Source organism: Oreochromis niloticus, linkage group LG12 (genome assembly GCF_001858045.2).
Source record: "Oreochromis niloticus isolate F11D_XX linkage group LG12, O_niloticus_UMD_NMBU, whole genome shotgun sequence".
Classification (NCBI taxonomy): domain Eukaryota; kingdom Metazoa; phylum Chordata; class Actinopteri; order Cichliformes; family Cichlidae; genus Oreochromis; species Oreochromis niloticus.
Window position 1 is genome coordinate 29,862,625 of NC_031977.2, and position 13,298 is coordinate 29,875,922.

Genomic DNA, 13,298 nt, shown 5'->3' on the forward strand with positions numbered 1-13,298 from the left:
AAACAACAAAATAAACAAAAATACTCACAGGACAAGATCAGACAAGAACGGGAACACTGCCTGAAGGAAATGGAAGTAAAAATAAAATGCACAACACAAAAATGAATGGGGAAAAACAAATGTATATGTAGAAAAAATAAAAATAAAATGGCAGGCAAAGAAACACAGAACTACTATAAAAATATGTGCTTGTACACTACCTGTTGTGCAGCTCTTCATGACTAAATGTGTAGTAGATATACACGATGTTCCCTCCAAGGAACATGATGATCCATAGAGCAACAAATACAGAACGTTCCTCCTGGTAACAGAGACATAGAGGGATTTCAAGCAACATGCACCATACATTTCTTCTAAATGTGCTGTAATGTGCTAGTATTTCAAATAATGCTGCAAACTAACAGAATGCTTGGTGTGTTATGAGTTTGTTTGAATGTGAAAGACCATGTACACATAGACCTTTCTCACATAAAAAGTCTATTTTTAAAGGTATTTCAATGATTATACACCAAATTGATTTATGATGTTTAGAATAAGGCTTATTCAGTGCATATATTTCTCTATGCTCATCAAGACCAACAACGATGATGAATTAATCCACCTACAAAATCTTCTGTTTACCAAAAAATGATTACACTTAATATTTTTTTTTTACAATACAGCTCTGTTGTAGTCCAATTGTTATTGAAACTGCACTACATTACATTTAACACACAATATCATCAAAAAATGCATCAGTGCATTCTGTTTTAACATCACTAAAAATATTATTTAATACTAATTTCTAATTTAATATCATTTAATATTTTTATTAAGTATAATAATGAGAAATAAGGAACATAATTACATCTTTCAGTAATAATTACTGTGCTAAAATACTGTGCTAAAAACCTTAGCGTGAATCTCATCTAAGAATAAAATAGCTATACTTCTTGGATTTTGTTCCCCCCTTTACCCGTAATGATACTTGGTGCCTTAAAGTGGAATTGGCATAGGCAAACGTGCTGGCCATCCCCACACAGACAGCAATTCCTGCGAGAGAGGTGCAACATCATCAGTGCATGAGAGGTACCGTTAAACAATCTTAGCCACATTAGTCCTCCACAAGCTGAAATACCTAGTTTATGCTGAAAGCAGACTTTAGCCAACAAAATAAGGATGAAGGGGAAGCCTCTCTGTAGCCAGGTGACCACTGCTTTCAACTCAGACAAAGCTGGGGCCGGGGTGGACTGGTCTTCCTGGGCCTCCTCCCTGGAGCTATGCCTTTCTGAGCCAGCTGCTGTGGTAGCCTGCTGGAGCAGGGACGAGGTCCTGTGCTGCAGGGGCTGGTGGTGGAAGTGGTGATGGTGATGATGGTGCTGAGGAGGCCGAGGGAGAAAAGGTCCACCCTCTGTCCGATGGGGACCCCCTTCTTCTCTGGATGATGCTGTCATCTGGATAAAAACTTCAGGGGGAGAGCCCAAGACTAAGCCGGCTGCCTGGAATTGGGCAGAGGAGACAGAGCTGGAGGGGACACCGACAAGGCCTGAGAAGATCTGCTGGGGAGAAGCGGGCGAGTCAGGCTTCAGGCAGTCAAACACACCACCCTCATCCAGGCTGCTTTCTGATCCCAGAGTTTGGCTTCGGCTCCTAAATGGAGAAAAATTGCACGTGGTATAGTATGCAGTCTTTAAATAATCATGAGGATCTTAGTCTGTGTAGTGTGTTCTCCAATTATCAGAAAACAGACAAAACTTCTAGGGACAAAAATGCTTTTTTCTTTTACTCCAAGTCACAGATATTACATTGAGACTGATGATAAAACTTGACTAGTTTGGCTTTTGGTTGGAGTTTTTCTTAAAAAGGGGTTAAATGTGTTTTGGGTTTGTTTGTTTTTTCCCTCCATACATTCATTTTCTGTCACTTAGGCCAGTTTGGGTTGCAGAGAAGCCTAAAGCTCCCTCTTCAGAGCCACGTCCTCTAGCTCTTTTGCTGGGGACACTGAGACATTCCCAAGCCACCTCAGAGACATAATCTCTTGAGCGTACCTTGGGTCTTCCCCAAGGCCTCCTCACGGTAGGGCATGCCCCAAACACCTCACCCAGGAGGCATTCAGGTGGTCCAGATGTCAGATGCCCAAACAACTTCAACTGGTTCATTCATTGCAGAGGAGTAAAAGCTTTATTCTGAGTTCCTCCTGTATGACCGAGGTCCTCAGCGTGTCTCTAAGGGCCAGCCTGAGCGCCATTCATTTCCGCTGCCAGTCTATGTGATGTTGTTCACTGAATTCATTTAACTAAATGCATTTTTAGCTCCAATTTTTTATTCTGGCAAAATGAATTGATGCCGGTCTAAAACACCTTGCAGTCAAAAAGGGGTTAACTCCTTTTGTTTTGTGCTGAGAGTACTTAAGAGGGATAAGGCAACAAATGGAGCGAGGCCAAACTCAAAGTGTTGCAACAATGTTGGAAAGCACATATGACCTACAATTGCAAATATGTGGCCTTGCCAAAACTACCAAGGAAGCATACAGGCCGTGCAGGCAGAAGGGGTGACAAAAGCATCTGTGCATTTGTGCAGCAGCTCCTTTCCCCACCTTTCAGAGGGCATGCCATCCGTGTTGCTGCTGTGTCTCCTCTGCATGGCATAGCGATCATCACCACATGGTCCAGTCCTGTAAACGCACAAATCCACAGTATCATCACCAGTATGTGACTCACAGAAGCTGCTCTTTTTGCATGCATCCGACAATAAAGTGACCAAACATATAAACCACTTTACCTGAATTAATGCGGTGTACTGGGCTACAGCTCTTGTCATGGTTATTGTAAATGGTTAGCTACACAGCTGCTGCTGTCCAGACGATCCGCTCGGGAAACTTCCGGTGTGGCGTCACTAAGACCGCCATCTACCAATCAGCATCTTCTTTCCGACCACACCACATCCGTGCTGGGGATTTGTTTTGCTGATGCTGGATGTCAGATTTTGCTGACAAAAAAATCCCACCGTTTCTTCTTACTAGACGTAATTTTGGACATTATCGAATTATTATCTACAGAGGAGACGAAGAAGCGTTATTAAATAGCGTCATAGCTTGTTGGTTATCGCGCCTCATTATTTATCTAGCAACACCGAAAGCAGACGGCAGCTAGCTAGCAGGCTAACAAAGCTGGCATTTACAGTGAAACACTATTAGCTTGCATGTCCAGCGCGTAATTCAGTAGTTTCAAAGCAGACATTACATTTAAAGGTTGCTATTGTGAGTTTAAGAATTAAAGCATGGGTTAGCTACAGTTAGCTATTTTCCGTCTATGTCCTATATTTGCATTCTTATAACACCAGCTGAGCTAGCTTTACATTATTTGCAGTTAGCCCTTTCATATTCCTGAAAATTGAAGACAGCCAGAGAACTGCTATCCGTGGAGGTTTGATGTGTTGGGCTGTCACTTGCATTTCCCCAAAGCAAGCCATGCTATGATGGTGCTACGGCGGCTACTGAGAAAACGCTGGGTGCTGGGAGTCGTCTTTGGACTCTCCCTCATCTACTTTCTGACCAGCACACTCAAACAGGTACAGAAACTCACACTGAGATAAGTCGGTTACAGAAAAAACATGCAAAGGGAAAAAAAGATCTAGTCACTTTCTTTTTTTCTTTTCTTTGTAAAAGCAAAAAACACACTACATACCAATTCTAAATAGGAAACTAAACACTCACGCATTAGTAGGAAGCTGTATCAATAACTTATATCCAAGCTACTACCTTGTCCAAATAATTATTCTTCTGAATAATCACAATTTGTGGCATTATTTTTTGAAAGTTTAGATGGGTCTAATATTACAGACTTTTACCAGCATCTAAACAATAATTTCCGCCCACTTTTTTGACAGATTTCTAAATTAAAATGTTTGTGCTTTCTGTTTTGTGTGTGTATGTGTTCCTCAAGCTTGGGTCCTCTACCAGCAGCCTGAGAATGTGAGGGCTCTGATCTTAGCTGTTCCTATGACTGCACTCTTCTGGACAGGCCTCTGATGGTCAGCCTGCAGTCTGCTGGAGCCACTCTTCAATTTTGGGGCTTACAGCTCGTATCACTGGGGCCACTTGACTTTTCCTTCCACATCTGCGTCAGTTGTTCCTTCAGCTTCTCAGTTTTCTCATGCTTTCTTTCTGAAGTTGTTGTCCTATGCGATAGAGACACTTGCAGTCTCCTGCTTTTTGTCAGCCACCACTTTGTCTGTGTGGCTGGCCATCAGCTTCTTCTCTGTCTTGAAAATCCCACAGGGTCTTAGCCCTGCAGTTCTCAGCCAGCAGGAATTAGTAGACTTCTAAAACACATCGCATAGATATTCCTGTACACTATCCCAGCCACTTGATTGGTCCTCTCAATGTATGTTGTCCCTTCTTGCATCTTACATTCTGCCGCTGTGTGCTGGATAGTTCTAGGACGCCTTTGCACAGTCTGCAGCTTGGCTTCTGTCAGCTGTGGTAGACTCCTGCCTCTATGGATCTGGTGCTTACGGCCTATTCTTGTGATGCCATGAGCAGCCTCCTTTAAGTCTCTAGCCACTGGTAGGATTTCTTGATGTCAGCCACTTCCTCCATCTGTTGATGGTACACCCCATGTAGGGGCTTGGTCTTGTATGATAGCTCCTCCTGTTCCTCATCACCAGCTGCCTTCAGTCAGCTGAGGACCTCATAGAGCAGCTTAACTTGGAGGCTCTCTGTCCGATGCATTAATGGAGGCTCCATGTTTCCTCCTGGATTGTGGCTCTGACACTCATTAATCCTCTTTATTCCTCTCGCTGTTGCTCACAAAGCCTCAGGGTGATGGCCTTTGGGTGAATAACTCTGTGCATTGTGAGGTATTTTGACATCAGTGGCACCTGTGGCCCTCTCAGTTTTATTATTATTATTATCATTATTATTATTGTTATTGTTATTATTATTATCTTATCTGATGAATACCATTGAGCTGACCACTCTGCCTTCTGGCAGCTCCACCTCTTCAGTCCAGATCATCTTTGCTCTCTTTCTAACCATTCAGCCACACACTCACTCAGTCTGAATGACACCTCAATGCTCATGTGCGGACTCATGTGCCTATTCAGTTTGGTTACGGTGATGCTGTGCAGGACTTTGCTTTTCCTTGAACTGTACTTTTCTGGACAAAGATGTCGGTTTTCATTCCTGGAATCTGCTTTTTCACTGCCCAGAGTGTTCCGATCATCACAGTGGCCACTGTTCCCCTCTCCTTGCACATCTTCTCTGGCTCTTCTCTCAGCCCTTGGTATTTCTCAAGCTTCATGTGTTTCTTCATCCTGGTGTTGCTACTGCTTGGTATTGCTACATTGATCACTGTGGCCTTCTTCCTCTACTTGTCTTCTTCATTGTTGAAACAGTGGCTATAGTTTCTCGAAACATTACTGTTATTGACGGATATTATTATCTGTCAGAATAATAATATAGTGAATTTAGAATAGGGTTATATGCTCAACCATATTCTGAAATTTATGTTGCTCTTCATTAGCTTTCTATGACCCGTTTCTTGTATGTGTGCATTTTTCAGGAGGAGCGGACCATACGAGACCGCACACTCTTAGAAGTTAGAGATTCAGATCATCGCATCCCCTGGAAAGTCCGCTTTAACCTGGGGAACAGCAGCCGACAGATCACTCAGTGTAGAAATTCCATCCAGGGCAAGACACTGCTTACAGACGAACTTGGTGAGTAATAAATCTATTACTCACCACCATACAGTGATAACACATCTGATGTTGCCTGTAACCAGTGCCTATCCTAATCTGCATTAATGTTTTACAGGATATGTCTGCGAGAGAAAAGACTTGCTCGTTAATGGCTGCTGTAACGTCAATGCTCCCAGCACCAGACAATACATTTGTAAAAGTTGCCTGGCCAATGGATGCTGTAGCATCTATGAGTATTGCGTGTCATGCTGTCTCCAGCCCGATAAGGTAATCTGTCACATCAAGGGCCTTCAGGATCATCGCGTTTAACTTTCATCAGAAAAGGCTTATCTGCCCACATGCTGCATTTCACAAAACCTTTGCATGCACACATTTGAAACCAAAGATATCATTTAAAATTGCATATTGCGTTTGCATTTTATGCAAAGCAGTGCATGCAATGGGAAGAGATAATAAATCTAAGTGATTATAAATCTATACATGTTTTTTGTACATGTTCAATTTCTTATCTTTCTATTTTTGTTCAGCAACTTCTTCTTGAGCGCTTCCTGAATCGTGCAGCTGAAGGTTTCCAGAATCTTTTCACTGCTGTCGAGGATCATTTTGAGTTGTGTCTGGCCAAGTGTAGGACATCTTCACAAGTAAGTTCAACAGAAGAAACAAACATGAATTGTTAGATTTTCCAAACCAGTTTTAAAGTGCTGACCCATACAGATCATAATAACAATAACTGTAATCATTTGGAAACAAAGGAATAGTGAAAGTAGTAGTCTGGCGGATATGCAACAACACTTATCCTTATCTCTTGACATTCAAAGTCGATATTTCGCTCATACGTTTATCTGTATTTTATAGACAGTTGTTGACAAAAGATAAGCTTTTTATTCGAACTTGATGTATCACTATGACACATACTGATAGAATTTTCTCGTGAATTTCCTGAGACAGTTGGTTCATTTAGAAATTTTAAAAACTCCCAAAAATTAAAAAAAAAAAAACGGAAACTGAATCTTGGCTAATCTCAGTGTAAATCACTGAATCTGCACAGGCTTTGAATATTTTCAATACTGTGAAAGTATTGAGAAGAGCAATATATGCTTTGTGAAAAAACTTTTTTCTTTTCTCATTTCTGTTTTTCCCCTTCTCCAGAGCGTTCAACATGAAAACACATACCGAAACCCTCAAGCAAAGTACTGCTATGGTGAGAGTCCTCCAGAACTTCTGCCTGTATGAGCCTATTTGACTTGTTTCTGATGTTTAGTAATCGAAGAGCAATGGAATAGCAACTGACAAGTAAGGGTATTTGTTGAAGAGATGGTGCATATGAAATGCTTGGACAATTTTGCAGTATTGTGGCAAAGAGATGAAGGAATCCAAGACCAACCTCAAAAAGGACAAAACGCTGTATGCTCTTTTTTTTTTCTTTTTCTTTTTTTTAATTATTTACACTTCATAAGTGCATAATACGCTTTATCCGTTCATCCGTGATGATCATCAGGTCTACTTAACAGGCAGCTCATCCATCAACATTTGCTTCAAACAAGTCATAAAGTCATGTCATAAAATCCAATGAACCTTTCTGTTTTGTTCTGAACATTTTAAAATGGCAAAGAATGTGTCCTAACCTCTGTGTATAGTGCATGCAGATGAAATGCTTATTTAATAAAAGGGACTGTGAAACTGAATGAGTTTCAATTTCTGCGTTTTTTTTCTCTAAATGGTGACATGTAGATTTTGTAGTAGTGTGGCTTAAATGGCAGTTTAACTCTCTAGCACAGCGGTCCCCAACCTTTTTTGCGCCACGGACCGGTTTGTGCCCAACAATATTTTCACGGACCGGCCTTTAAGGTGTCGCGGATAAATACAACAAAATAAAACTAGTACCGGTACCGAAAAAAAGAAGATTTATTCATAACACACGTGAAAAGACCCAGGAAAACCAAGTTAACGATAAAAACGATAACAAAATAACGCTGAAAACCGATAAAAACCCTGAAAACCATACATTTCACACCTGAGCCTCAACTCTCGCGGCCCGGTACCAAACGACTCACGGACCGGTACCGGTCAGAGGCCCGGGGGGTGGGGACCGCTGCTCTAGCAGGTTTTATTTAACTAAAATAACAGTGGTAGATAATGTCATGCATTCAAATTTTGTTAAGCTTGTGGCTCTAAAGCACCGGGAAGAAAATCAAACAAGACAGATCATTTGAAATAACAGCTGTTTTGTTTTTATTTTAAAAAAATCAATAGTTATGGTGAATAAATATATGGTCCACAGAAAAGAAAGATAATGCAAGGAATTTCAGTATAAATAACAGTATAAAAATCAAAATTTGATTAAGATTTGAAAATATACAAACATTTAATACAACCTCATTGTTTCTTTATGTTATTTGGAGTCCAAACTAATGGCTCTCTGTAAGTTATTGCTATCTGTTTCTTTCTACCTCAGGCAATGTAGCCCCCACACAAGGGATAGTTGGTCAGAGCAAAACAATTAATCACTGTGAAGGCTGAGGAAAACAAACTGTCATAATTAGGAAATGTATTAGAGGCATTTCTCATTTTCCTGGTTGGCAAGTTGATTAATTACTGCCACAGGGGAACATGTTGATTGCTTTGAGCTATCAGGTTTGGAACAAAGACATTTCTGATAACACTTTTATGGTAGCAACATGACGTTTTGGTAAACGGAGATATTTTCTTTATTAGAATTTGTTGAGATGGTTGTTATCATTCACACCTGTGATATCAAATGTGAAGCGTCAAATAGCAGCCAGTTAGAAAAAGATAAAGATTGGTAAAGCAATAAAAGATCCAGCTGTTAGCGCAGCAGTACTCCGGTTTACATTTGTGAAGAGGTGCCGATTGGTGGATTTGGGTGATAGCAGACAAAAGCAGCGATTTCCACATTTTCACATATTTTTTTTTTTCTGTCAGGTTTAAGCTTGGATAATTGCCTCCCCAGTTGTGGCTTACTTAATATATGTTCTGTAGATTAGACATTTGCATGTACTTTCTCATTTAACATAATAAAAACAGCTCAATTTCCCAAAATGTCAAAGTACACCCTTCAGAGATTTTATTTAAAAAAAACCCTCTTTGGCTATTTTAACCATGTCGATTGTTATGTTTGTACTGAAATATCAGATATATTAAAGAGAGACACTGTAAAGATCCTTAATGCTTAACAGCATACTGAATGCATGAAAAAATAGTATTTAAAAGTCTAGGATGGGGGTCTAAAGAAAAGCTGCCACAAACTATAACCACATTTTCACCACAAACTCAGCTAAACTTGTTAATAATCAGAGCAGGTATCCACTCCCCTCCAGGTACTTATGAGGCTGGGTCTTTGTTACTTTACTTTTCCCATTTTTTCTTCCTCTAACATATGAAACAAACTTTTTCTCCAGCCATACCAGGTAATCCCTGGCTGCCTTTAGCAGGGTATGACTCCACTGTTTCCTCTCAAATACATGTTTAGGCATTTTAGGTGGTGATGGCTTTGAGGAACATGTACTATTAAAGATGTTGTTTATACAATTTGCAAGCATTTTAATCCTTTCAATGGTTTCCTGGAGCTTCTTGTGAAGTGAAATATTTTGGGGATTCACGTTGTTTTTCTGGTCCTCCAAGATGTCATTGAGGCCTTCATACATGAAGAGGAAGCTGCAATGAACTTTTGTCCAATTAGGAGGAGAGCTCTTCTGGACGTGGAGCTCAGGGAAGCCAGGGGACCAAATACCAAGGTGTTTTCCATTGGCTTCATCCTAAAAGAAGACAGAAGAGTGAGGTGAGGAGATGAAGACGTGTGTTGCTCATCACATGAATATGCAGCTAATCTCTTAAACTGTCTTTGAAAGGTCATGCAAGGCATCTCAGCATGAATCTATACCACAGCAAAAGAAGAAACTTAACACTAGATTTTATCCTCATAAAAATGTTCCTCCAATCCCCTACAAGGACATGTCTTGTTTATTTTGTAAAAACCAGAAAAAATACCCAGTTAGTTTAGTTAGTTAGTTTTCTGGCTGATGCGCTTTCATAGATAAAACTTGTTCAATCTAAACCCGAGATGTAATTCTCTTTAAAAAAGCAGACATCTTAATAGCAACAAAGTCCAATTTAACTGAAACTGCTTCAAAGAATGACTACCGAATTGCTATGGTACTGGCACTAAAAGTGTTTTAATCTGGAGTAACACACTCTAGGAATGAAGGCTGTGACACACCACTACTCAGCAGAGCTTTGGGAGCTGCACTGTTTTTGCGAAGTGTAAGTGATAGAAAACTTCAGACAACCTCCCCACAGCTATTGCGTCATCCAACCACACTGGCAGATTGCAAATAGCTTCACAAAGCCACTTCTCTGGGTTGCACTGGTGAGAAAATGAATAGTTTTAACGTTACTTACAAAGCATCTCAAGCTTTCATTGACCAGGCTTTCGGTCAGGGCTGTCAGGTGTTTGGGACTGCACGATGCACCTCCAGCATGTTTCTTTGTTGCATCCAAGCCGTACATCAGAATTGCCATCCAGATACAAGCCAGTTTCAGAAAACCTGTAAACCAAGTGTACAATCACAACATTTTAAATTTGGTGTGCTTTCTCATACAAACTACTTCACGTTGTTGCATGGTATACTGTACCTGCTCTATATTCTGCCATTCTAATTCTCCTCATAGTTTACTATGACAAGGGCAGTAGGCGTGTGAAATATAATTTTGCCCTATCGCTTACTTAACCATATCCTCTGATGAAGAAAGTCAACCACTGAACCAATCAATTCAGTTTCTTCTGGCAGGTCACCACCCTGCGGTATTTTTTTTTTCACCTCTTGCACTAAAGGAAATTACTGATAATGATGATTAGTATTCTGTAGACTCTAGAACAGTTAGATTATAGATTTGAAAACTGAAAAAAAAAAAGAAAAACTGATATTGAGACATAAATGGGTTAGTTTCTCTGCAAAAATTTTAAAAAAGGACACTGACGAACTAGGTTGCAGATAGCAAGGGTATATGATTTTTTTAAAAACTGGCTGCTATTTATCTTATATGAGCTACATAACATAAGTGAAATTGTAGTTTGTGTAAGTGTGAAATGCATGATTATTTTTAGTTTTTAAATGAGCTTTCTTTAGTTTACGTTAGTAGTTTAGCAAGAATTCTGTGATGACATATGTACTCTATGAAATACTCTATAAATGAGTCATGCAGTACTGCGTAGATGCAACTAACCACAGCCCAACAGTTTTGACTAGTTTCATGTCCTGACTAAAATTTTAACTCAACCCTGTTGTTTGATCTCACAAGCAAATCAGAGGGAGAAGAAGTTGGATTAAAGTTTAAATTTTGTACTTACAAAATACAAACAACTCTTTTTCAGCGTAAGTTAAAACAAAACAAAACAACAAGCTGATAATACTGAATTTAATGTAGGTTGTAGTTAAAGACTTTACAGAGATGAGGTCATGGTTGCACTTCACATAAACCGTAGATACCTGCCTCTTGTATACAAAGAAGCTGCCATTTTCAAGAGATAAATATATAATAAAAACAATAAATAAGTTAAAAAGAACTGGCTGGAAAATAAATAAATAGGTTACAGAAAATTAAGCTTCAAACAGAAAAACAAAACAAAAACTGAAACTTGCAAGTTATGTAATACTCTCCACATATAATATGTGTTTCAGAAACATATAGACTGTTCTTGTCATCATATTTCAGTTTAAGGCATCAATTCACATAACAAACAATTTTCTGTTGGTATTACATAATCTCTGGGTACACATACACAACCCAAAATTGCAGTAGAAGGCTAATTATTGCAGAAAAACTTTACACAATTTGACAAGTTCCTCAGTTTCAAGAGCACAAAGGTTTTACTCATCACTGATCAGAAGATTACCTTAAACAGGACGTGATAATAAATACACACACACCAGCACAGCACATATCCACACTCGAGTAATATTAAGTCATAAATAAATGACAAATTAATGAATGAAACTTTCTGAAACACTGGAACAATTAAATAATAAAACCTGTTAAGATATTGTTAACACTGGGAACAGTGGCTGGTATAATAATAATAATAATAACAATGATAGTTTTCATTAACCTTAACAAAATAAATAAATATTCTCAAATATAAATAATTTTGCAAATTTAACATACATCAGACTCACATTCAAAGAAATAGATACATATAAACAAGGTACCAGTAAATAATTAATATATAGTCAAAGGGACCATTCTGAAACATACAACTTTGAATTCCCTGTCAAAACATCATCAAGGGTTAAAAAGGAAACTTTAACCATGACAGGAATAGGAAAGAGGTGGTGGACCCAAGATAACAGAAATATTTTCTCAGTCTTATCTGTTTTTAGTGACAGAGTGTCTAATTAACTACCGTCAGCACTTGTTCGGACCATTCCGTCAGTCTGACCGCAACACTCCATACATAAATTTTTTGGTTGTGGTGATCCTGTAACTCTCGGGGTGGGGCTGGGAGAGTGAAATTGAATGGTTTGAGCATAGTCTTTATCATAATGTTTAAATTTTCTAGTGTTTGTTTAACACGCTCTGTTTTACTAACAATGTCACCTGGGTGCCTCAAAAGTATTTGGTGATATTTTTTGGCTTGTAAAATGTGTAACTTAAAAAGCTCATTCTTGATATAGATGTTCTGCAGCTTCTCACAAGTGTTTTTACCAGATATCTGGGTGTCAGGAACTTCAGGTCGTATTGTCTCATTCCTTTTTCCATAATTTTTTATCTGTAGGTAAAAAAAAAAAACAGGTAGAATTCACCATAAAACTGTAAAACTTGTAAAATTCTTATTCTCTATTCAAATAAGAACAGAGCCACTTGATGCTTCGGCCTTGCACTGAGTTTTTTGACACGTTCATACAGGTAATAAGAACAGTCATGAGTGAATAAATGTAACTAAATACACTTTGGAAGAAATATTGTGCCTTGTACGTCGTCAATTTGTCTATTTTTGTGCTCACAAACAGTAGATTCACAGAGACATGATGGATTCATGTCATTCAGCATTACTAATTTAAGATTTATATTTATATACTTCCATAAGTTGCAACCCCAGCAGGTTCTTGCACTAGTAGTTTAGATTAAAAGCACACAACTAAGACACTAGGCATTTACACTGAGGGGCCTTTGAGAGTACCGTTATGTATTGGTTACTTAAGCTCTTACTGACTACATCTGTTCATGCAAACATCCACTATACATCAGTGAGCATTTTAAACATTTTCGACAGATGCGTTTTAAATATTACATGAAGTAAACTTTGGAGTTTAAAACCATTTTAAACAGGCTTTCTCTGAGGATAGACATGAGGTGAAATGTCATAAAATCAAGACTAAACTCTGGAAGATGATTGAAATTAAATATGACATATAAGATTTGGATCAATTTTGCAGCAGTTAGGTAAAGTCTACAGAATGTCCTGTGTATAGTTACAGCAACCATGCAAGGAGTATATGACAGCAGATTGACTAGATGGTACTTACAGATAAATTCAGTAGCTCAGTTGCTTCCAATTTGAATACCTTGGCAAGGTCACTGGTTCTCTTCAAATGATC

The 13,298-nt window shown here is 38.8% G+C and overlaps 3 protein-coding genes across 4 annotated transcripts in view; 1 reads left to right on the top strand and 2 right to left on the bottom strand.

The window, feature by feature from the left end:
* The window catches only part of rnft2 (ring finger protein, transmembrane 2), a 20,845-nt gene extending 17,947 nt beyond the window's left edge, over positions 1–2,898 (bottom strand). For both annotated transcript variants that reach the window (XM_025897207.1, XM_003454173.5), the window contains exons 1-5: positions 2,761–2,898; positions 2,576–2,653; positions 1,118–1,629; positions 956–1,032; positions 201–301 (exon numbers count right to left, since the gene is read on the bottom strand). In XM_025897207.1, coding sequence (XP_025752992.1) covers positions 201–301; positions 956–1,032; positions 1,118–1,629; positions 2,576–2,622 — 737 coding nt within the window. In that variant the 5' untranslated portion in view covers positions 2,623–2,653; positions 2,761–2,898. The remainder of the gene's footprint in view (positions 1–200; positions 302–955; positions 1,033–1,117; positions 1,630–2,575; positions 2,654–2,760) is intronic.
* A 16-nt stretch (positions 2,899–2,914) lies between these two features.
* Positions 2,915–7,367, top strand: spring1 (SREBF pathway regulator in golgi 1). The gene is made up of 6 exons (XM_005473610.4): positions 2,915–3,003; positions 3,348–3,549; positions 5,544–5,700; positions 5,798–5,949; positions 6,210–6,323; positions 6,832–7,367. The coding sequence occupies exons 2-6, from the start codon at positions 3,454–3,456 to the stop codon at positions 6,913–6,915; spliced, it is 603 nt and encodes a 200-aa protein (XP_005473667.1). The 5' UTR covers positions 2,915–3,003; positions 3,348–3,453; the 3' UTR covers positions 6,916–7,367.
* Positions 7,368–7,887: 520 nt separating this feature from the next.
* Positions 7,888–10,475, bottom strand: LOC102081038 (uncharacterized). The gene is made up of 3 exons (XM_005473611.4): positions 10,336–10,475; positions 10,102–10,247; positions 7,888–9,458 (listed from the first exon to the last, which is right to left on the bottom strand). Exons 1-3 carry the CDS (start codon positions 10,367–10,369, stop codon positions 8,994–8,996), a joined length of 645 nt encoding a protein of 214 aa, XP_005473668.1. The 5' UTR covers positions 10,370–10,475; the 3' UTR covers positions 7,888–8,993.
* Between the last annotated feature and the right edge of the window lie 2,823 nt (positions 10,476–13,298).